Source organism: Oncorhynchus mykiss, chromosome 3 (assembly GCF_057628025.1).
Source record: "Oncorhynchus mykiss isolate SJ-2025 chromosome 3, ASM5762802v1, whole genome shotgun sequence".
NCBI classification, from domain to species: domain Eukaryota; kingdom Metazoa; phylum Chordata; class Actinopteri; order Salmoniformes; family Salmonidae; genus Oncorhynchus; species Oncorhynchus mykiss.
The window spans coordinates 36,978,619-37,002,750 of record NC_143024.1 but is presented as its reverse complement, the minus strand read 5'-3'; the positions used below and the strand labels follow the sequence as shown (position 1 = coordinate 37,002,750).

Here is a 24,132-nt window from a genome sequence, read left to right as displayed (position 1 = left end):
AAACTATCGACACGCTCCACTACAGCCCCGTCAATGTAATCCATGATCAGCTCCTTAGTCTTGCTCACATTGAGGGAGAGGTTGTTGTCCTGGCACCACATGGCCAGTTCTCTGACCTCCTCCCTATAGGCCGTTTCCTCATTGTTGGTGATCAGGCCTACCACTGTTGTGTCGTCAGCAAACTTACTAGGGCAAAAACCAAAACGTGCATCCAGAGGGGCCCCAGGACCAAGTTTGGAAAACAATTGCTTAGGTGACCACCTACGTAGCTTACAGTATACCAAGGGCTGGCCCTGGTTCAAGCAGTGTAGGCATGTGTGTAAAACCCTTGAATTCATTGATATTAAAGTGTATTTGCAGGTAAGCCATGCATTTCTCTATTTCAAGGCATTGATTTGGAAAAGAGGGATTCAATAGCAATGTAGGTTTTTCTTTCATTACATTTCTTTCATCATGAATATTGGCCTTGTTTGATATTCATGGAGAATATTATGAGAAGATAAATTGTTTCATCTTAGATTTCATTGAGCCATGTCACGAGAGAATAACTCCCCTCGATCCAGTGGGGTGTTGCCAGAGAGGTTTGATAGATTGATAGAATAGAAATTGGGTTATGAAGGAAATTAGCAAAACACTACCGAACCACATCAACTTGATCTATGGTACACCAATGAATTGTGATGTATATGTGAAAGATGAAATCACTTTTTTATTGTGGTGAGTTTGGCTCAAGACCTGGGAAGATATTGTATTGCTGTAGATGCATTCAATTAAGTTGATTTGTTGCGGGGGGGGGGGGGGGGGGGGGGGGGGGGGTGCAGTTAAATACCCTTTTTAAGCTTTGTTTCATAATGTTCAAGGCTACTTTTTTTAGGTGTTAGTTAGGGTTTTTATATCATGTAATGCGTGACAGGTCTATGGATAAAGACAATTTGATGGAGCTCAGATGTGCTTTGTTCTGAGGCAAGGGGTGGGTGGGGCAGGGGTTAAGGGGTTAAGGTGTTACATTTTCATCTGAGCAGGTCGAGGGATAGTGTGAGGCAGCCAGGTGACTCTGGGGAGCAGAGGAGACACCCTAGTTGAATATTTCATCCTGAGCGATCTTGATGGCGGTGAGAGGGGTCAGCGGTGAAGACCGATGGGAAAGTGCTAAAGTACCGCTCCTTCTGGAGAAAATACAATCTGAGACAAGAACCAGAAAGCCGAGGTATAGATACGTGGAACGAGAGGCGCAATGGAGAAAAAGAGCAGAGAGAGAGGGCGGGAGAAAGAATGGGTTATAAGGAGAGATTGGAGAAATAGAGAGGGAGAGAGAGAATTATCATTATGCTTGCTCTGTATTCATCAAAAGTAGTCCATTCAGGTTCTCTCACTCTCTCTTTCTCTCGCTCTCTACTTACATTTGAATCATATAACACTCTTATTTAGCGTTACTGACAGTAAGTGCCTGTATCAAGGGGAACAACAGCATAAAACGTACATCCTTTTATGGAATCCAAAACCTCTTAAAACCCCTTAAAAAGCAGTAATATGCACAGGAGCAATATGCATAATGAACCCCCACCCCAGCCTTCTGTGCGGCATATTGAATAAGAAGCCCAATTGAAGAGCTCAACAGTGCCACTGCCCCTTTGCATAGTAATGATAGACACATACACACAAATTCCACTGAGATCCACTAGACCTATTTTCCTCTACACATGATGAAGAAACACACTTGAATCATTTTCAATTTGAGATGCTTCAACCCTAAGGAGGAGAGATAAACAAGTGCAACAATAGAAAGAAAACAGACTGTTCCCTGGGGCTTTTTGAGCCAAGTTAACACTTTGAAGAAGATCAAATTGATCTGCACTAACGGAATAATATTGCTATTAGAATATTAAATTGAATCAAGATTCTATGAGTTTCATTCTACTCACGGTCACTGTGAATGTTCCTATCCCGTGACCCACTCAAGTACACTATGGGGAAATTCCTTCTCGTCTCTCTCTCTCTCTCTTCTCCCTCATTCTCCCTATCTCTCCTCCTGTTGCAAACAAATCCATACTACACCAAACATATTAACTTCTCACAGTACATGATTACGAAAAAGTACTCAAAGTTTAACAGTTGTACTAAGACAGTGGGGGAAAATGGATTGATCTTTCTCTACCTCTGTCTTTCAGCATCTTCAGGGGATAAATCCACTAGTCTGTGCGCTCAGTTTACAGCAGACTCTCTTCTCTTCACCCCCCAGACCTCATTGCTTCCTCTCTTCCCCTCTCAAGTTCCTCTCATGTGATAAGGGTGTGCGTTTTTATTAACACCTGGGAAGCTTGTTGTTTCTCATAAGTTATGAGCGTCCCCCGCATTTGACTTGCAAATGTTTTGGTGTGGCAACAATCTATAGCGGCATGGCTGATGATAACTAACTGACTGGCCTAGGCAGCGAGGTAATTGGGAAACGCATAGGACGGAGGATTACTTTTGACAGGTCATTCATCCCACTTTAGTTAATGGTAAGCGTGCCTGGCGGCCGTGAATGGAACATTCAGACCTCACGGTTGGGGCTGGCTCAGTTTGTTGACCAGTCATTCTCCCTCTCTCTCTCATTCTCATTCTCTCTCTCTCTCTCTGATGCCGTCACATTACTGCAGTGGTGGAATCCTAAACAGTAGACTACGAGGACACATAAAGCATAAGTATGTTATTGGGCAGCATTTGAGCTGCTGGCCACAGTATTTTACTAAATGTATAAGAACACAAAATACTATTACTTTGAAAATAATTATGACAATATGCAAAAAGGCTGATCTATGGATTAATTTGACCTAATGTTTTATTCAGTGAGATATGGGCATATAGAAAATATAATGTTGATAAATTAACAAACATAGTGCTCAGTGTTTTGTTTGTCCAGTTTATCACAGTTAGGAAGGGAACGTCACCCACACACACACTGCCACTGCGTCTCATCACTGTCTAGTCTTGTTGCATTATCTCCTGCTCTGAGTGAACCGGTCTCACGGCAGACGTGCTGAGCTGTCCGACAGACAGGCTGCTGTCGGCTGTCGGATAGTATCCATTAAACGGCCTGATTATTTCTCTATCGTCAGGGGCGATGGTCCCCTGACATCTCCCCAGCACATCAGCATGAATCACAGAGGACACATGAATGAAAGGAGACACTCGCACGGACAGAGAGAATAAAATAGGGAAAACTACATGTACGTGGGCTTTGATAACAGGCGTGTGACTTAGCATAAAGATGTGAGTGTGGATGGGGAGATATCTCAATTGAAGCCGGCTCCCAGCAGGAGGTTCTCTGTGGAGTATGTGGCGCAGTGGGTGGCTGATGGGAGAGTATGGTGGAGGAATAATGTGTCGCTTGGAATGCAGCTGTGCTGGCTAAGGCCCTGTTCACACTCAAGTGTGAACTGATTTACAACACATTTGTTTAAACGGTTGTGATACAACAGAGCTTTTCCAAAATAATTACACAAGTGCTGTAGAGATACCGCAAAAAAAAATGTTTTGCAGACAAGCTCTATCAGGTTGTATCACCATCGTGTCAAATACGTTGTACATCAGTTGTACAACCGGAGTGTGTACGGGGCCTTAGACCGCAGCTGAGTGGTGGAGGACTGTGTAATGGACAGATTTTATACAGTAGATCTAGAAGAGAGTTCTGTGAACGTTATGTGATGAGGCTATGTGAACACACACTGAATATACACCGAAACACACCAAGGTTACTTGTGTGAAGTGCTTCCCTAGTAACTTTGGTGTATCGTGTGTTTATTATTCTAAGTCTACATAGCCCTGTCCCAACATTAATTTGACACTGATTGTGATGGTATTTCTGACACTCGAGCCCAGTGCGTGTTTTAAGTCGAAGGTCATCCTTTTTTCCGTGGCACAGATGTTTCTCACACTCGATATGTTTCCAGCCCTCCATATTAGCCTATTTCCCAGCAGGCTGTAGCTAATGTATCGGTACTGAAGCTCTCCCTGCCAGGGACCTGTGCCAGATTCATGTCATCTTCTCTCCAAAACCTGGGTGAGATTTACAACGGAAGAATGTTGCGTAACACACGTTTTGTCAATTCGCCCACAGTATAGCACTACTCACGAACTTGTGTCGACATTTTATGATTGTGTTAATCCAGTTATGTTCTTGTAGAATGTTCTCTTTTAACAGTATAGTTATAGCCCTGTAGATCTAGATCTATGGACAGGTGGGTTATTTAGCAATGAACCGATGCGTGCGTAACTGTGGAGCACAACAGGCAGGGTTGGCTTAAAATCAAAGGATTGTTGACATGTCAACGATATTTCTTCTCCAAATCTTTATTGGAAACATAAATACATTAGCACAATGAGCACTTATTGTCTCTCAAATACATTGTTACTGTAGTTGGTTAGCTAGCTAGCAAATGTTTGTCACATTAGCATAGACGTGGCAAGAGTCAAAAACACCTCAAAACCAAGTTATCAATAACAAGATGCAACAAGCTGAAACGATCCACCTATGATTCCCCACATGGCAGCTTCTTGTCATTGTTGCTATAGCGATTTGACGGTCCGGAATCAAAACAACACACAGACTTCTGCTGTGGACGCTCGTGCATCGTTTTGTGACATTGTCATCTAACCCGTCTATATACACTACTGTTCAAAAGTTTGAGGTCACTGAGAAATGTGCTTGTTTTTGAAAGAAAAGCATTTAAAATAGCATCAAATTGATCAGAAATACAGTGTAGACATTGTTAATGTTAGAGCGTTGGACTAGTAACCGGAAGGTTGTGAGTTCAAACCCCCGAGCTGACAAGGTACAAATCTGTCGTTCTGCCCCTGAACAGGCAGTTAACCCACTGTTCCCAGGCCGTCATTGAAAATAAGAATTTGTTCTTAACTGACTTGCCTGGTTAAATAAAGGTAAAAAAAAAAAATAAATAAAAAAATTAAAAAAAAAAAAAATGTTGTAAATGACTATTGTAGCTGGAAACGATATCAACATTGGCGTACAGAGGCCCATTATCAGCAATCATCACTCCTGTGATCCAATGGCACATTCTGTTAGCTAATCCAAATTTAGTTCCTCTGTCCAGTGTCTGTGTTCTTTTGCCCATCTTAATATTTTCTATTTATTGGCCAGTCTGAGAGATGGCTTTTTCTTTGCAACTCTGCATAGAAGGCCAGCATCCCGGAGTCGCCTCTTCACTGTTGACATTGAGACTGGTGTTTTGCGGGTACTATTTAATGAAGCTGCCAGTTGAGGACTTGTGAGGCGTCTGTTTCTCAAACTAGACACTCTAATGTACTTGTGCTCTTGCTCAGTTGTGCACCGGGGCCTCCCACTCCTTTTTCTATTCTGGTTAGAGCCATTTTGCTCTGTTCTGTGAAGGGAGTAGTACACAGCGTTGTACGAGATCTTTAGTTTCTTGGCAATTCCTCGATTGACGAGTTTCAGAAGAAAGTTCTTTGTTTCTGGCCATTTTGAGCCTGTAATCGAACCCACAAATGCTGATGCTCCAGATACTCAACTAGTCTAAAGAAGGCCAGTTTTATTGCTTCTTTAATCAGAACAACAGTTTTCAGCTGTGCTAACATAATTGCAAAAGGGTTTTCTAATGATCAATTAGCCAACATTAACAATGTCTACACTGTATTTTTGATCAATTTGATGTTATTTTAATGGACAAAAAAAACTGCTTTTCTTCCAAAAACAAGGACATTTCTAAGTGACCCCAAACTTGTGAACGGTAGTGTATATCTGACCTCTTTTTTTACACTGACATATTCAAAGCCATTGCTACCCCGCCTGATTACTGTCATTTTAATTCAAAATTCAAGGTTTCAATCCAATTTTACCCAATTAATTTGAGTTTACTGATCTAATGCACATTAAAAAAAATATGTATGAAGTGTTTTATGTATTTGGTATAGAAAGCCAACAGCAGGTAGCTCCCCTAATCCAGCTCTAACAATGGAACTTTTCTCTGTTAGATGGCTGTTCACTCCTTTAAACTCGGTCATTAGACAGATTGAGGTGCAAACAATATCAAACGGAGAGAAAGAGGGTGCAGCAACACATGAGAAAGGAAGTAAATGCTTCAACAGAAGTATCTTTTACACCTTCTTCCTGCCCTAAACTTATAGAATTTGATCTATAGACTTTTGTTTTGGGGTACAGCACGACGTTGTTTTGAAATGATCATGCATTGTTGGCTGATGACTATTCAACTTGATTTGAACAATGAAAGACCAAAGAGAGAGTGAACAATTACATTTTATTGTGTCTACTGACTAAGATTAATGTGCAATATGTCTGTGTCTGAGTTGGAAGACAGCTGCTGTAGCTAATATTAAACGTCTAACCCCCGAAGAAGCTCTAAAGCAGGGCTCATCAACTATATTCAGCCGCGGGCCAATCTTTTCTTGAGCGGATGGTCAGGGGGCCGGGAACATAATTACAAATAATTTGTAGACTGCAAATTGACCGCAAGAAGCCCAAACATATATAATATTTGACTAAAACATAATCATTTCAAACCTTGCTTTGTATACGATCACATATATCTCTCTACTATGGAACAGATTTCCAAAAGTAAAATCACTTGTAGCTGATTTGCTGGTGTTTTTACAGTCTTTTGTGTCCAGCAATAGAATAATAAATAATAATACAAATAAATCGCCTGTTGCAAGTTAGGGAACCCTGCTCTAAAGCAAATCATTTTCTCTTTCCACCACACCAAGGGATGTAAGGTGGGTTGATTTAGAGGTCCGCTCTAACACTGTATCTCACTTAGATTCTATACTCTTCTCCCCCCCCCCCCCCAGATGGACCCAGTTCAGAAGGCTGTTATGCATCACACGTTTGGAGTTCCTCCCTTGACCAAGAGAAGACACGTCTCGTGCAGCGTGTGCCAACTGAGATTCAACTCACAGGTGAGTGAGCTTCTGGAGATCACACGGGGTACCAAATGCCCTCGATGAATCCTGCGTTGTGTTGAGTCGTACTGACCTGAATAACAAAGCACGACGGTCCACTCCTACATGTTCGACCCATATTTACAGGATCGCAGAAGATGGTGATGAGGTCATACTTCAAGCAACGTCTTGCTTGAAACATAAGACATAATGGGCTCATGAATCTTGGAAAGTATATGTAATTTGTTATAAAAGAGGACACATTGCATCCTTAAGTCAGTTGTGGAATAGCACATGATGTCACTCATCTCAAATGAGGATGTGTCCTGAATAATATATCCAGCACAACATGCCATCTCTGTAATCTAGGGCAACTTTCTTGTAACGGCTTTAAAGTTGGAGTAAGCAACTGTTATCTTGCAGTACATTACAGCAGTTGTTTAATAATAAACAAAGTAGTTCTGGTATAACCCCCATTACTAAAATGCATAGAAGCTGAATGTACAATTTCCTTATTCTTACCATCAATACGCATTTTCCTACAATTGAAAACACATTTTTTGCGCCAAGGGTAGTTAATTCAGTAGCATTACAAAATGGCATCGTTGTACTTCCTCCTCTAAGGAAGCTAGCTATCTATTCAGGGCCCCAATGTGCTAGTGATTACTCAATGCGACGGTTATTATTTCTTCAGCATTGAGGTCTAGCTCAGGATAATCATCATCCATCCCAGCCATCAATCACAACTCCTGAGCAAACCGATAAAGATGGTGTTTACCTATCAAATCTCCGTGGTGCCGAGATAGGGAGAATACATTTCAGTTTGATGTCACTTGGGCATCAAAAATACTTTATCATCTTTGCAGATTGACTATATAGGAGTTTAAATTGGATGGAGAAACCTGGGGGACTTGGAGGTTGTTTGGGTGGTGGATGGTGCGTGTAGCTTAGCTGACTTTGGTGACGAACGGAATACCTGAAAATTTGAGTGGTGAAAAACAACTAAAATACATATAATATGATTGAATTAAAGCGATCTTTCCATTGTACCATATAATTGGGATATTCCCACCCAGTTTTCCTCTGCGCTAAGTAAAGAATGCCTCAATAAGCTGACACCGCTCTCAAATATCTTGCTGAAACAGTAGAACAATTTTTTTTACCTTGAGTCATTCTGTAGAGGAGGACGTCTCCTCACATTTCAACCTGAGGAGAGAACTACTGATGTTCTGATTGGTGACCGGTAAAACACAAGCCACAAACACACTCACTACCACCAAACCAGTCTCACACTGTGGAGAACTTCACACTGATTCTTACCATCTCTTGCTTGGCTGTTGACAGACAATGTCAGTCTATAAAAAGGGTCTGAAGTATCTGCTTCTTTCTTCAACTTGCTGCCCTGGATCGATGGATGCATCCTTATGGGTGTCTCCATCTACCAAAGTGTATTTGGATGGAAGCAGTATTGCAGATGAAGCAGTCCCAGCTCTAAACCTGCACTTGGTCATTGGAGTCATCATGGTATTTGGCTTCCTGGGTTGTGTTGGAGCTATTGTTACAAGGTAGGGGTGGTATACAGAAGATATCCCTATTTGGTAAAAGATAAAGTCCATATTATGGCAAGAACAGCTACCATAAGCAAAGAGAAACCACAGTCCATCATTACTTTAAGACATGAACGTTAGTCAATCCTGAAGTTAAAGTTGAAAAGTTTCTTGAAGTGCAGTCGCAAAAACCATCAAGCGCTGTGATGAAACTGGCTCTGAGGACCGCCACAGGAAAGGAAGACCCAGAGTTACCTCTGCTGCAGAGGATAAGTTCAATAGAGTTACCAGCCTCAGAAATTGCAGCCCAAATAAATGCTTCACAGAGTTCAAGAAACAGACATGTGGTTTTATTGATCTAATTACACCGCCAGCAATATATTTCCATACAGCCACCCATATACTGAATAGTGACTATAACCCAACCAAAAAATGTCCCCGGTTTGGCTGATCTATATGTTTAGAGTATATTTTAAGAATGACTTAAAGAATGCACAGAACATGAAATATCACACGTGGGAATCCACTTAAATCTTTCTGTGCGATGATTGACTGACTAAATGGCTAATTGACAGTCTTATTTGATAAGATGTCTTTCTCACTTATAGACCATCCAAAAACGGATTGCCTCCTTCCCCACCTTAATCTGGTCTGTGTCAAATCTCAAGTATCGTTAAGGCAATTCTTCCACATCATTGCTCTAATGAAAGATGAATTATGGTCTTGATTACACTAAACACTCATCCATATCACTTGTCTTCTGGCAAAGATCCACTGATGGCTTGGATAACTGGAGCATGACATAAGGAAGCAATATATTGGAGGAAAGATAACATAGACATTAACCAGGTTTCCATCCAACCTTTTTATGGGTGTAAAGAATATGTGGGATAAAAAATGGCGTGACAGGCCTGATGGAAACAGCAAATCTGTCAGAAAACGTTCCAAATTTCAACCAAACAAAATACGCTAGACAAGGTGGGATCTTTTTGTCTCTGTAAAATGAATGATGCAAGAAAGGGCGGTGGAAATGCCTTTATGCGCAAATATTGATAGAATGACCATCATCATATCGAAGTAAATTTGAAGTCACGCGATGATATTGTGTGGCCCTTCCACTACGACTCGTATATTAAGCTACAGATGAAATAAGTTATGATGAACTTCACAGGGTGGTGAAAGTGCAAGTTGATGAGCTTGATACTCCTTTCCAAAAAATATCTAGGGTCTTATTCTGATGACATGATTATCGAGGCTTGGCTGCCATTCGGAAAAATCTAAATGATCTTGCTCTTGTCATGTAGGTAGCCTACCCGCACTGTATCTGCGAGATGTTGGTTAGAAGGCACGTGCCAAGGCCAGAAATTCGCTATGTAACGCATCATTTCTTCTGATTTCAGAATATTTGCATGAAAATCTGTTGCCAATTGGATGGAAACCTAGCTAGTGCCATGCTTGGCTTTTATTTTGGTTCCTTGCATTAGAGGATTTAGTATTTAATGCATTTTCCAATGCCAATTATTGTCTATGTCCTCCACAGACTAAATCAATTTACGTTGAGTGTAGAGAAAAGGTTTTTATTCTGGAAATTTCCATTTTGTTGATTTGCTGTAATGGCATGGAGAAATTTTCTCCTAAAAATTGCAAACAGCAAGTAAGAATTCTTGTCACGGGCAAAGTCAGCCAGAAAGTAGATGGAGGTAAACAAGGACGACTGAAAGTTCTTGCATGTGGCCCAGTCCATGCGTCTGGGTAAATCCGTTGTGAAGGTGAATCTTGGAAGAATCGTGTCTGGACTCTAAACTCAAACAGCTACATTAATGAAACATCAGACTATCACATATTCACCATCACATGGCCCCTGATACTATACTGACATGTGAGACAAAAAATCACATAACAGGCAAAGGAGCATGGATAACATTGTAAATTAAACTGGGACAAACTCTGCAGCGCATTGTCCTTGTTAATGTCATTAATGTTTTTTTGATGCTGAACCCCTTTAAAGTTTGTGTCTACTCAGCACTATAAAAGGCAAAGCTTTGTAATACCTGCTCACTGTGTTATGTATATTTCATGAGCCACTGATTTGAGTTAGTTTTTGGTCACAGTTTGGCCAGGTTTAAATCGAGCCTGCTATTTGTTCTTCTCACAGAGCCAAGCCTTAGCCCACTACAAAGGAACAAAACACGCCAAGAAGCTGAAATCTCTGGACGCTACCAAATGTAAGCTCAGAGGTTCAGTGGTCACCAAGGAAACCACCAACCATGAAACCCCTAAGAGCATCAACCCTCCAGCAATGTGCTACGGCACTGACAGGAAAGGTTGGTCAATTTCCTTTACTTTCCTTCCAATCCCCATCCACTCTCTCTGTCTGTCACTCTTTCCTTTGTCACATCCATCCAACAAATTTCAAAAGGTGCCGAGTCTGCCGAAATACCTGACCAGGTCCCTTTGGTGTAAAGGTTGCAAATGAAAACAGTACAGAAACAGTGTGCTGATAGTTCTCTTTCTCCACATCCATTTGTTTTCACCTGGATAACATTACTGTACATGTTGTATATCTGATCATGGTGTCACAATAGAGGAAGTTGGGAGCAGGAGGAAGTAGATACAGGAGACATCTTGATGATGTATATTTACTACAGGAGACAGGCACCAGGACCAGATAAGCTTCACTGTCTTTTAATCTTTCTAAAATGTAGTCCGTGGAGGGTGACCTTCTGTCAATTCCATTAGTCTTACAGCTAAACCCATTGGACCTGGAGAACCAGAGTACTCTCTGGGTAACCTCTGTCCACTAGTGAAGTCTTCCTGTATCCATCTTTAATTGCCTAATAAAACAGCACCAATGAAACCTTGGACCATGGCTCTCCAGGATTAGGTCTGAGTGCCTCAGTATAGGGCCTACAATCCAATGTTCCATGAGTAAACGATTTTAAACCAGGAGCACATTTCTGGAGCACATACAAGCATCCATATTTTTTTATTTTATTTTACCTTTATTTAACTAGGCAAGTCAGTTAAGAACAAAATCTTATTTTCAATGATGGCCTAGGAACAGTGGGTTAACTGCCTTGTTCAGGGGCAGTACGACAGATTTTTACCTTGTTAGCTCAGGGATTCGATCTTTCGGTTACTAGTCCGACGCTCTAACCACTAGGCTACCTGCCGCCCCATAATTGAGCTCAGGTTCTGCGATTCCTCTTTACACTCTGTAAGGCACTGCATTGTGAACCCTCTGGTCCCACATGCTCACACCTGCAGAATAGGATCATTCACAATTTACAGAGAGGGTATCAACATATTTCAAAAGTCATCAGATATTTATTCCAATGGGACAATGTTTTGTCCACACATTGTAGTTACTTTACCCCTACCTACATGTACGAATTACATCGACTAACCTGTACCCCCATACATTGACTCTGTACCGGTACACCCTGTATATAGCCTCGTTAGTCAACAAACTGGTCAACAATCTGGTCATTCCACATTTTAAATGTAGGAGGGGTATTAGAGGCCCACAATAGAATAATAAATTTCTTAGCAAAGTATGTAATAGTCATAAGCAAATTTTCTCTGTCAGGATCAATAACAAAGTCCTGCTGGGCATTAAGATAGATACACGGGGTCATTTCAAACTGTACATCTAGTATTTTCTGTGCAGCAGTATGTATAGATTGCCAAAATCTGGCAATCTCTCTACAGTTCCAAAATACATGCATATAGGTTCCACTTTCAGAGGTACATTTTTAACAGTTAGGAGAGATGTCCGTTTTCATTCTATGTAATAAAATTTGTACAAAAATGTGTACATTACATTAAATTAGATTCTTTCATTTTTACATTAGTAGAGGAGCAGTATGCCCTGTCGCAAACCTCCGCCCATAACTCATCACTGATAGTCAGACCAAGGTCCTTTTCCCAGATTATTTTCAAAGGAGTAAAGGAGGAGCCTCCTTTCTCAGAAAGGAGTCTATAGATATAAGAGATTTTTCATTTAATGGATTGTGCTGTGACAAGAAGGGTTTCAACTTCATTCAACTTAATTCAAGTTCTAAACCTCCTCTTGGAAGTAAATGAGGAAATGACATGTCTAATTTGAAGATATTTTAAAACAAAATGGGATCTTGGCACATTGAATTCACTGCAGAGCTCTTGAAAAGATTTCAGTGTGGTGGTCTTCTGATGAAATAGGTCTGAAAAGGTCCGGATTCCTAGAGTATGCCAAAGATTAAAGTTGGCATCCTTCAGGACTTTTTGGCAAGTGTGGGTTGCCTACTATGGGCGAGTGAACATATTTGGGAGGAAATGCCCAGGTATTTCTTACAGTCCCTCCACGCTAGTAGGGTGCTGTAAATCACAAAGGTTTTGGCTATATTGCCCACTTCACTAAAGTTATTCATGAACATAATTGAGCTTAGTGGCAATGAACCACAGGATTGGGCTTCTATCTGAATCCACGCTGACTCTTGTCTGTTTGTGATCCATGTTAGCATGTTGCGGATTTGGGCAGACCAGTAGTACAATTGAAGGGAGGGCAGGGCAAGACCACCCTTAGATTCAGGTTTCGATAGAGTGGAGAACTTGATCCTAGGTTTTTTATTGCCCCATATAAATTTGGTGATGCTTTGGTTAGTTGTTTTGAAAAAGGAAACTGGGAGATAGCATGGGAGCATCTGAAATAAATAGTTCAGTCTAGGGAGGATGTTCATACGGATGACATTAATTCTTCCTACTAAGCTAATTGGGGGGGGAGATCCAGGTTTGGAGATCGTTCTTGATTCGGTCCAGGAGTGGAAGATAGTTTTCCTTGAAACGGCTATTCAGATCTGGTGTTATGAAGATCCTGAGGTATTGAAACCGCTGTGTTTTACATTGGAAAGGACATAGTGTCTTCATAGAGCTGGTGAGTGTAATATTGAGAGGGCAGACAGTGGATTTGTTAAAATGTATCTTATAACCTGAAAACTTGCCATACTGAGCAATTGTGTCTAAAATGGGAGGGAGGGATTTCTCAGGGTTGAATATGTAGAGCAAGACATCATCCGCGTAAAGCGAAATCTTGTGCTGCAGGCCGCCTGTAGAAACACCCGTAATACTTGAATTGCTCCTTATCAACTCTGCTAGCGGCTCCTCCCCCAACAAGTATAGCAGGGGGGACAGCGAGCACCCTTGTCTTGTGCCCTGTTCCAAAGGGAATCTGTCAGAATTCAGTCCGTTATTAGTCACCATGGCATTTAGATGAGAGTATAGTGATTTGATCCATTTAATAAAGTTTGGGCCCATATTGAACTTTTCTAAGAGTGAGAACAGAAAGCTCCACTCCATCCTGTCGAACTCCTTCTCAGCATCCAGTGAAGCCAGCAGGACAGGGTCTTCTGTGCATTTACTTGATCAGTAATATCAAAAAGATGGCAAATGTTATCAGAAGAGTATCTGTCTCTAATAAATCCAGTTTGGTATGCTTTTATTATTTTGTTAAGAAGAGTGTTTAGTCTTTTGCGAGCAATTTGGTAATTATTTTGTAGTCGAAATCCAACACGCTTATGGGCCAGAAGGACGAGCAGGATAGAGGGTCCTTGTCTTTTTTGAGCAACACTGTAATGCGAGCTGTGTGCATTGAGTCTGGGAGAACTCAGTTTTTGCAAAAATCATCCAGCATTGGCATGAAAATAGGGCTGAGCTGGGGCCAAAAAGCTTTGCAGAACTCTCTGGGCCTGGGGATTTGTTAGGTGGCATGGAGGTAATTGCCTCCAGGATCTCCTCAGGAGTGAAGGGGGAGTTGAGATCTTCTTGGTCGGTATCTGATAGTTTAGGTAGCGAGAGTCCCTCTAGGAAGAAGTGGAGTTCTGCCTCTGTGTGTTTTCTCTAAGAGGTGTATAGTTTGCAGTAAAAATCATGAAAAGTTAAATTGATATTTTTTGGGTCATATGTGACCTCGCCCTCGGATAGCCGTGATTGTACGCTCTGACTGCCCTTTTTTAAATCGGTAAGCAAGCAATCTACTCGGCCTATTGCTATACTCATGGTATTTCTGTTTAGTAAAGAAAACTTATTTTAAATCTCCCAAGTATAGTCCAAATTCAGTTTGGCTTTGGCTGCTTTAAGTTGACTCCAGGAGATGCTGTCTGGGGATTGTTTATGTACTCTTTCACAGCATTCTAGCTCCCTCTCAAGATCTAGCCTGTGTGCTTCCATTGCTTTTTTCTTAGAAGAAGCATATGCTATTAGATTACCTCTTAGTGTGGCTTTGGCAGCATCCCACATTGTGGCCGGAGAAACAGGACAATCTTTGTTGTCTTGTGTGTAGTCGTCTATCCATGTAGTTACCAATGTATGGAACGCTTCGTTTGATAACATGGAGGTGTTGAATTTCCAGCTCTTTGATCTCGGGATGTTTTTGCAGAGGTCAAAGCGGAGGTGGACTAAGGCGTGATCTGAAAGTGCTATGGGTCCGATTGTACACGTGGCTGAATATATGATACTGTTTGGGATAAAAATGTAATCTATACGGGAGTAGGTGTTATGGACATTAGAGTAGTATGTATAGTCCATAGATGAGCTATTATTCTCTCTCCAGATATCTATCAGTCCCATCTCTTTAGTAAGAGAGTTCAACATCTTTGCAGATCTAGGATTTGTGGTGGGGACTTGAGATGATTTGTCTAGGGTTGGGTTAAGGATACAATTAAAATCTCCGGCCACCACGCCAAAGGAAACACAATACTCTTTGAAGAGGGTTATCATTTTTTGGCATTAAAGCAGGAGTATCTGTGTTAGGGGCGTATATGTTTAAGATAGTAATTGGTTGTCCATACAGTGACCCAGTTATCAAAATAAATCTCCCCTCCGGATCAGATATGTTTTGTCAATTATGAATTGAACATTCTTATGGATAAGTATGGCTGTACCTCTACTGTTTGATATGAAATATGAGAAATACACCTGTCCCACCCAAGCTCTGCGGAGTTTGGCATGTTCGGCATGTATGGTGTCGCAGGGCTCCTTGCTGAAGAATCCTGAGCTCGTTTGGGTATTTGAATCTCCTAAAGATGCCTCAGTCAATGGAGTATTTCTTCAACTCGTCAAACTCTCAGCACTTCCGGCGTATTCCAGCTGACAGGTCCTGGTGTAAAGTGAGTTTGGCTTTTCCCACTGTAATGGTGTTGATTTTCGCTGCCTGTAGGGCTCGTTCCTTGTCGGTGAATCTCAGGAAACGTATGGTGATTGGGCGCGGTGGTTGTCTGGTTGCTGGTGGGGGCCTCAGTGCTCGGTGAGCTCTCTTGAGTTCTATGGGCCTGTCAGTGGACAGCTGGAGCCACTCGGGAAGTTTGTCTTGCAGGTAGCGGATCAGTGGCATGTTTCCCTCTTCTTTTTCGCCCAGATTTAATAGAACACAATTATTCCTTCGCCCCCTGTTTTCCAGGTCCTCTGTTTTCTCTTCCAGATGCTCTATTTTCTTTTTAGCATATGCTATTGTTTCCATGGCGTCGGTCAATAAGTTTTCCATGGATAGGATTCGCCTCTCTGCCTCGTCCAGGCGCCCCACGTTTATGGTTATCTTGTTGTTGATGTCAGGCAAAGCATTTTCCAGGATTGTCACCTTGCCTCCTATTGCACTGAGCTGAGAGTTAATGGCATCTAATTTAATGTTGAGTTCTGTACGTTGGGATCCCAACTCAGAAAGGATGTCTTCGACAGAGTGCGAGGTTGGCATTCGTTGGGCCTCGAGGGGGAAAGGGTCCTCTTGCTCCTGGCTAATGGCGCTAGCTTTTTCTGAAGCTAGCTGCTTCTTGGAGGCTTTTTCCGCCGCTAATACTCGAGTCCGGGTTAAAATGTTACCTGTAATGTTGCCTTTTGTAGCCGCCATGACTTTTTGACTAAAGCTAAATGAGTTTAAACAGGAAGTGGAGGTAAGATTAGGAATTGGAATCTATTTGTGCTGAGCTCTTAGTTCATGCGGCCTTCTCGTTCAAGGGTCACGTAATTCCTCATTGTGTTACTTTTTATCATTTTTTACTTTAGCTTATTTGGTAAATATTTTCTTAACTCTTTCTTGAACTGTATTGTTGGTTAAGGGCTTGTAGGTAAGCATTTCACAGTAAGGTCTGCACCGGTTGTATTCGGCGCATGTGACAAATAAAGTTTGATTGGAGTTGTGAAGGTAGAGTATACCAGGTAACTTTTTAATATAACGTTTGCTCCACAATGGGGGATTTCGTCAATGTATGTGTTGGTCCTCCTCATGTTTTCTTCATTGAAACCCCCTTTAGCGAGAGCGATAGTGATATCACCCTTCAGTCTGGTACACACCTAGTGAATTCCAAAACAAGCTTTAGTTTATTCAGCCAGTATATCTTTTAATATTTTTGCATTTGTTAAAGAAATGCAGTCCAGAGCTCACTCATAGGTGTGTTTCAAGAGCAAGCCCACATCTCACTATGTGGAAAATATTGTTCACAAAATAATGTTTAAAAATAAGACCCTGAAAGGTCTCAAAGACAGACCATTAAACACTGTACCGGGAAAGGAACAAATAGCCATAAATCATTTTCATCACTGACCTCCCAAAACAAAACAAGCAGATTTCTCCTCCACCTCACTGTCGTGTCTACAAAGCGTGGGAGCATCCGTTTGTCAAAAGTGGCGTTGGGTAATGAATATTAATGTGCTCAGATGTCAGGGAAATTAATTGGCGAGGCGGGTAAACGCCACATTATCTTTAGGGCTGAAGTATTTAGCGGTATATCAGTGCCCTTGAGCTCCTCTAATGAAAAGCAGAGGTCAGGGAAGAGAAATGGCTACGGAGAGCAGATATGAGGAATGGGGAGAGGAACTGCAGTCTCTCTTGATAGTGGGCTCTCAGTGTTGATGCAACACTTCTGCCAAAGAGCCATTATAACACACATTCTGTGTACATGTGAGTTCATGTATTTTCTGTATGCATTTTGAGGATGTGTGTGTGTGTGTGTGTGTGTGTGTGTGTGTGTGTGTGTGTGTTTTAGACTTGTGAACTTGTGTGTGGCTTCGAATTGACAGCTGACCACAGTGAGATTGTATAGATTAGCCAATGACTTAGCCACTGCTTGTCAAGCTGTGTGTGGGGGTGTCTGTCTGCGTATGTGTGCATGTGTGTGCATGCACGTGGCTAAGAAAGAGAAGAGTTGCCCATAACGCAGTCACCATCTCTCTGTTCCAGTCCAGTGCCTGAGGAAATGTACCCTGATATTAGCTATTAAGGAGCAGATTGTCAGGGGAGCCATGCCTGCACTGACAGCAGCTGCACAATAGAAAAGGCATGGGACATGGGGGCTAGCTTAGGCTTGTTCAGCCATCAGTTAACCACTAAAGCTCCCCATGCACGTCTCCTAACCAACGAGGAATTCAAAGATCCAAATCTGTACGCACTGAGTTGGAAAACGCCCTTACACACAGACATGCATCACAAAGTGGCAAAGCTGATGACTCTGTGCATGAAACCTGCTTTTCACTTGCGTGGAACTATGATTTACTGTAAATACCCTCATTTATGAGAAGTTCTGAGGAGGTTTAAAGCTGTAGAAACTTTTCAAAAGGATTTTGTCTGGAGAATGAATTCCAATGAGGAAGGAGGGGCTGAATGAGTCAACGTAAGATCTTTGACCCTTGCTGTGAAATATCTCAAAGATAATTTTGCTCTGTTATCCAAATGATAATCACTACCATTATAAATACACTTCTGTATCAAAGGAAAGAATGCCTCACAACTGCAGGGCCTTGAGGGGTTTCTGTCCTTTAAATCATGGTGGCATATAATGGGGCTCAATCATTTTAATTAAAGCGCTTAATCCAGCATCATTGAGAAAGGTAATCAGATATCATGGGGCGCTCTGTGATTGCCTGGAAGCCTAACGAGAGTGTAAGGATTTGAGAAGAGCATTTCTGCTCTATCGCCAAAGGAAATCCCTTGGCAAACTGAGAGCTATAGAGGTATAGAAACAGGTGACGTGGGCCTCCCGAGTGGCGCATTGGTCTAAGGCAAGGCATTACTACAGACCCTGGTTAGTTCCCGGGCTGTTCCACAACTGGCCGTGGCCAGGAGTCACATAGGACGATGCACAGCGTCATCCAGGTTAGGGGAGGGTTTGGCCAAGGGGGCTTACTTGGCTCATCGCGCCCTAGCGATTCCTTGTGGTGGGCCGAGTGCCTGCAGGCTGACCCCGGTCGCCAGTTGAACGGTGTTTCCTCTGACACATTGGTGCGGATGTTAAGGAGCGCGGTTAGGCGGGTCATGTTTGGAGGACGCATGACTCCACCTTTGCTTCTCCCAAACCCGTTGGGGAGTTGCAGCGATGAGACAAGATCAAAATTGGGGGGTAAACAGAAACAGATGACGAAAAAGATGGGGAGCTCTCCAAGAGGGTCATGATAGCTGTCTCTTTTCCCCAATCGAATTCCCTCTTTCTTTGTGGCATCCACTCTCTTTCCCTCTCTCTCGCTCTCTCTCTTTAATTGTGTCCCTCTTTTGATTTGATCTCCTCTCCTCCCCCTTTCCTTCTAGGGCCCTTGCACTCCCTCCTCTTCCTTTCTTTCACATACTGTATTTTTCATTCCCTCCTTCTCTCTCACTGTTGCTTCCTCTCCAATCTCTCTTTCCCTCTTCACACTCTCGTTCCGTCTCCTTACTCCTTTCCTTATTTACTCTATTACCCTTTATCTTCCCTTTTCTCTCTTTCTCTCCCTCACTACCCCCCCCCCCCCCCTCCTCTCTTAGCCCATAGCTGTCAGTCCCCACCCGCCGCCTCTCTAGATTGATCACAGTCATTACCTTCATTAATGAGAGGTGATTGAGTTCTTAACAGAGCCAGTTAGGTCACAGCGAGTGGGGATATGGATTACTGGAGCCTTCCCAGAGTAGAGGGCGTTTTAGGCCAGCCAAGTACACTATAATCACCTGCTCGCGAAAGGCAAATGGCGCTTTTAATGGCGCTATGGAACATGAGTGCACTGCAATACAAGAACAGACACATGCATGTGCCTACATTGCCTTTTGAACAGGCCGCCCTTGATTGAAATGGAGGTGTGTCACTGAAATGGGATTTCCTGTTTAAAAGATGAAGCAACGAAGAGTCACATCCGTGCTTGTGTGTGAACAGTACACAATCACACACATTCTGTAAATATAACATACTGTGTATACTCACCACAAAAACACAGGGTACATAGAGAGAGTACATACTCAAAAGCACATGTATAGAGACACACATGTGCGCATGCAAGCACAATACATGTATGTTGACAGACAAACTACAAAAACACATTTAACCCTGCTTTTCAAGGACAAATCAAATCATTATCTTGTGCTGAAAACCTGCCCGCAGAAGGAGGTAGGTCGACAGCTCTTGGTCTCTAGTGAGTTGGCTTTGATTGAGTGATTGGCTTAGTGTGACTGCGGGGTGTTTTGATACCTGGCACTCAAGAGAAGTCTGGGAGTAGCTGGATGATAATTGCAGGGGGTGAGGGCACTGTTATTGTTTTCCTCTTAGCATAAACAGTATTCAACGGTGACAATGTGAAGCCCACCATCAATTACTATCCAATTAAAGATTCACCCAAATGCTAATTATGGTGATGTCGTGTCTTTACTATCATTAAATTGAAGACTTTTAGTTTTTATCAAAGATTCTCTGTAATTAGTATTACGCGATCAACTGATTAATCATGTAACTGTAATTAACTAGGAAGTCGGGGCACCAAGGAAAAATATTCAGATTACAAAGTTATAATTTCCTAAAATAACTTTTCAGATATTTGATCTGATCAATAATTATTTACTTTACCTCACATTAGTCTCATTCCAAACGTCATAAATTGGTGGTTATCTGCACGAACCCAGTCTTCACTATGAGTCATCCATACATCAATTGTCTTAAATCATTTATTTATTACTAACTAAGTAATTCACAGAAATGCATAAACAAACAAACAAACAAGGTAAATGTGGTTACAAGAAATTATAGAAGAATGTGCCCTAGTGGGCTAAACCGGCATTGCGGCTTGTTAGACAAAAGGGAAGTGGGGGTCGACTACAGAGTGATAATTATAACAACTGAAATGCTAATCCTTGCTCACTCATTCGGGAACAATTGCAATCAATATATATATTTACGCTCAGTGTGTCGTCTTGATCGCTGGTGAAAAGTTTATTTTGTAGAATTGTCTGTCTCTCTCCCTCTCGGTTGTGGTTAGAGTGGATTGTTCAGAGTGACATTCATTAGTTTCGTTATAGAATGAATGTTTCGGCGGTTGTCGTTCTTCGTGTTCAATGATACTGAATTCCTAGCTGCAGACTAGTAATTAATCTCAAAGACTTGTTCTTCTTCTGTCGGTATCGATAGTCTAAGAGTTTAACCACGTGGTATGGTTAAAAGATTCAGCAATGGTCATGTGAAACTTCATGCAAAGTCTTCGAATAATTCAATTGAGATCTTATGGAATAAGCAATTATAATTCATGCACTGGAAGATTGATCAATACTCAACGACATTAAATTGTCACAAATCACATTCATTCTTTTACGTTCATCAACACTAATAAATGAAAGCATTTTTTGTGTTTGTAATTACATACCAAAACTAACGGCTGCTCTCAAAATCACCTTAATAGCAGAAAGTGAATGAATTGCTTGTTCTTGGACTGTGATAAATGTGTGTCTAGTGATGTTGTAACTCCCATCATTATTGTGCTTCTCTGACACGTCTACTGGGATAAATAAGAGCCATACATAGTGGTTCGCTAAAATAGCACGACATAATTCACTATTGATTCACTCCCTTGGCTGCCGATCTTCACTCTGTGTCATTGCAGTAGAGAGAACTGAGAGGAATTGACATCGATCAGGGGATGCTGCCGAGACTAAAATGTCATTTTGGTAAATGAGGAGCCAGTTCACTGTATTTTTTTTATAACGACTTGTGTTGTTTCTCTCATCAGATCTTATTGATCCATGGATGACTTTGATCTCTCTACATGAGACAATTATTTTTGGTGCAGTAGTCGTCTTGTAACATGTTAATTTACCTTCCCTGCTGAAAAAGCATATCTATCGCCCTCTGCAGATGGCTTTCCAGGTGCATCGCCGCTACCACTATCTCCTGTGCTCACACTGGCTCCAACCCTGGGATCCCTGGCATCATCCCTGGCACCCATGACATCAATGTTACCACCCCTGGCACCTACGCTGGCATCGAGTCCCAACTCATCCACAGGGACAGAGACTACCTCAGCTACAGGATGGGACGACCGGGCCTCGCCCAAACCCAGCTCACCTATAGAACCAGACATGGAGGAGGAGCAAGAGGCTGAGACAGACCCGGAGACGGAGGAAGAGAAAGCCAGGCGTCTGCTCTACTGCTCGCTCTGCAAGATGGCCGTCAACTCGGCATCCCAACTGGAGGCTCATAACAGCGGTGAGAGATCTGCCCACCTCTCAGGGTCTCCTGTCCCTGAGGGGCTCGATCGCTAACCCTGTATAGCAGCTCTTAAATAGAGTTCACTCTTCTGTAAATGTGAATAACACAGCCAATCATGTCCATCAATTGATTGGTAGGGTCTATTCATTGGCAAATAATGTCAGTGCCTCTCAATACTGTTTCATAATATTGGCAAAGGACTGTGGATGCAAATGCTTGAAAGACCTTATTGTGGCTCACTTTTTCCTATTTTATCATCCAGGTACGAAGCACAAGACCATGCTAGAGGCCAGGAGTGGTGTGGGCTCCATCAAGTCCTTCCCCCGGCCAGGGGTCAAGAGCAAGCTAGCTCCGCCCACCAAGGCAGCCACGGGCCTGCAGAACAAAACATTTCACTGTGAGATCTGCGATGTGCACGTCAACTCCGAGACACAGCTAAAACAGGTGGGATACACCAGGGTGTTACATGAACATTAGCCATGGTATATTACCACAGTTCCATGAGTGAACATTGTGAATTTGGTTCATGGAAATTGTTTGAATTCACTATATTTAAAATGTCATGTTTCTTATCAGTGGTATAGCTGTATCTGTCTCTCTTGAGTTTGTTGAAGTAGTGTCTAATTGGAAATGATTACAAAGCCTACGTAATATAACCTTGAAATGACAGAAAACAGTTTTCAAGCAATGATTACACTAAATGAATAGAAACAAATTAGTAGGTAGGCTTTCAAAACTGGATGAATGGAACATGTCTTCAAGTTTTTTTATATATATATTTGGACTTTTAGAGTGCCGCATTGATCACGCAATTTTGACATATTGCATTTACTGGCAATTTTCTTGTACCTCTACGGCTGACAACCCTTCCAAATCAATTAGTGGTGTTCTGTCCTCCTTGGTCGTTTAGAGCCCCCTTAACTCTTAAGGATCTGGTCCTTTTTTTCAAATTTCCCCTAAAATTACATACCCAAATCTACCTGCCTGTAGCTCGGGACCTGAAGCAAGGGTATGCATATTCTTGCTACCATTTGAAAGGAAACACTTTGACGTTTGTGGAAATGTTAAATTAATGTAGGAGAATATGTCTGCATTTCTGTTCAAAATGTTGTATCAGGACTGCCCAAATGGGCATAATTGGTTTATTAATACATTTTCAAGTTCATAACTGTGCACTTTCCTCAAACAACAGCATGGTATTCTTTCACTGTAATAGCTACTGTAAATTGGACAGTGCAGTTTGATTAATAATAATTTAAGCTTTGTGACAATATCAGATATGTCTGTGTCCTGTGAAATGTTCTTGTTACTTACAACCAATGCTAATCACATTAGCCTACGTTAGCTCAACCGTCCAAGCAGGGGACCCACCGATCCTGTAGAGGTTTAAATAAATCTAGGAACAATCACTTGTAAGTCACTCTCTTTCTTACTATATAACCTTACTGTCCTCTCCAACACTCCTCCAGCACATCAGCAGCAGACGTCACAAAGACCGAGCGGCAGGCAAACCGGCCAAACCCAAATACAGTCCCTACAGTAAACTCCCGAAAGGCCAGGCCACACAACCAGTAAGTCCCTCCTTGTCTCAATACTGACAAAATACAGAATCATAGGAATCACCTAAACAATCAGAAAGTCTCTACTACACAAATCTATGTCACCAAGATGTGAGAGACACGATTGAGGGTATCTCTTTCTCTTGTTTTGTCATCTAAAACAGTGTTCTTCATGATTTGTTTATTCAATAGCCCCTGGATATGAAGTTGATACGGTTTGTGACTTTACAGGCCTAGTAAAAATGAAGGTCTGAGACCAGCATGCTAAAGGTGTAATGTATTGGGGATTCATCTGGGGCCAAATGGCAGAAAAAAGTGAGGGAAAAGTCAAGTTTCCATCATGGGTCTCATAAAGTGGCAGACAGAGATAACTTGCGACCAGGCCCAGGGGTTGACAATCTGTGGGAAATGACTCCTCTAAATCCCATCTTCAACTGTATTAACCCAGAGGAGACACTTTTATATGGAAAGAGCAAAGATTCCTCCCAGTAGGTTAGAATACATGAGTCAGTTGATTGACAGCACATAACAATTTCCATCTTGGTGTTCAGAGGAAGCTCCATTACCCTATCGCTAATACAGAAGACGATTTCAAAGGGCTCCACTGACCTTCAAACCCATACTCTCAGACACTGATTTAGTTTTTGTTCTCTC

The 24,132-nt window shown here is 42.0% G+C and overlaps 1 protein-coding gene across 1 annotated transcript in view; it reads left to right on the top strand.

The window, feature by feature from the left end:
• Window positions 1-24,132, top strand: part of znf385d (zinc finger protein 385D) — a 46,971-nt gene that overhangs the window by 21,175 nt on the left and 1,664 nt on the right. The window contains exons 3-7 of the mRNA XM_036973300.2: window positions 6,826-6,933; window positions 10,618-10,786; window positions 21,566-21,916; window positions 22,182-22,363; window positions 23,389-23,490. Of these exons, the coding sequence (XP_036829195.1) occupies window positions 6,826-6,933; window positions 10,618-10,786; window positions 21,566-21,916; window positions 22,182-22,363; window positions 23,389-23,490 (912 nt within the window). The remainder of the gene's footprint in view (window positions 1-6,825; window positions 6,934-10,617; window positions 10,787-21,565; window positions 21,917-22,181; window positions 22,364-23,388; window positions 23,491-24,132) is intronic.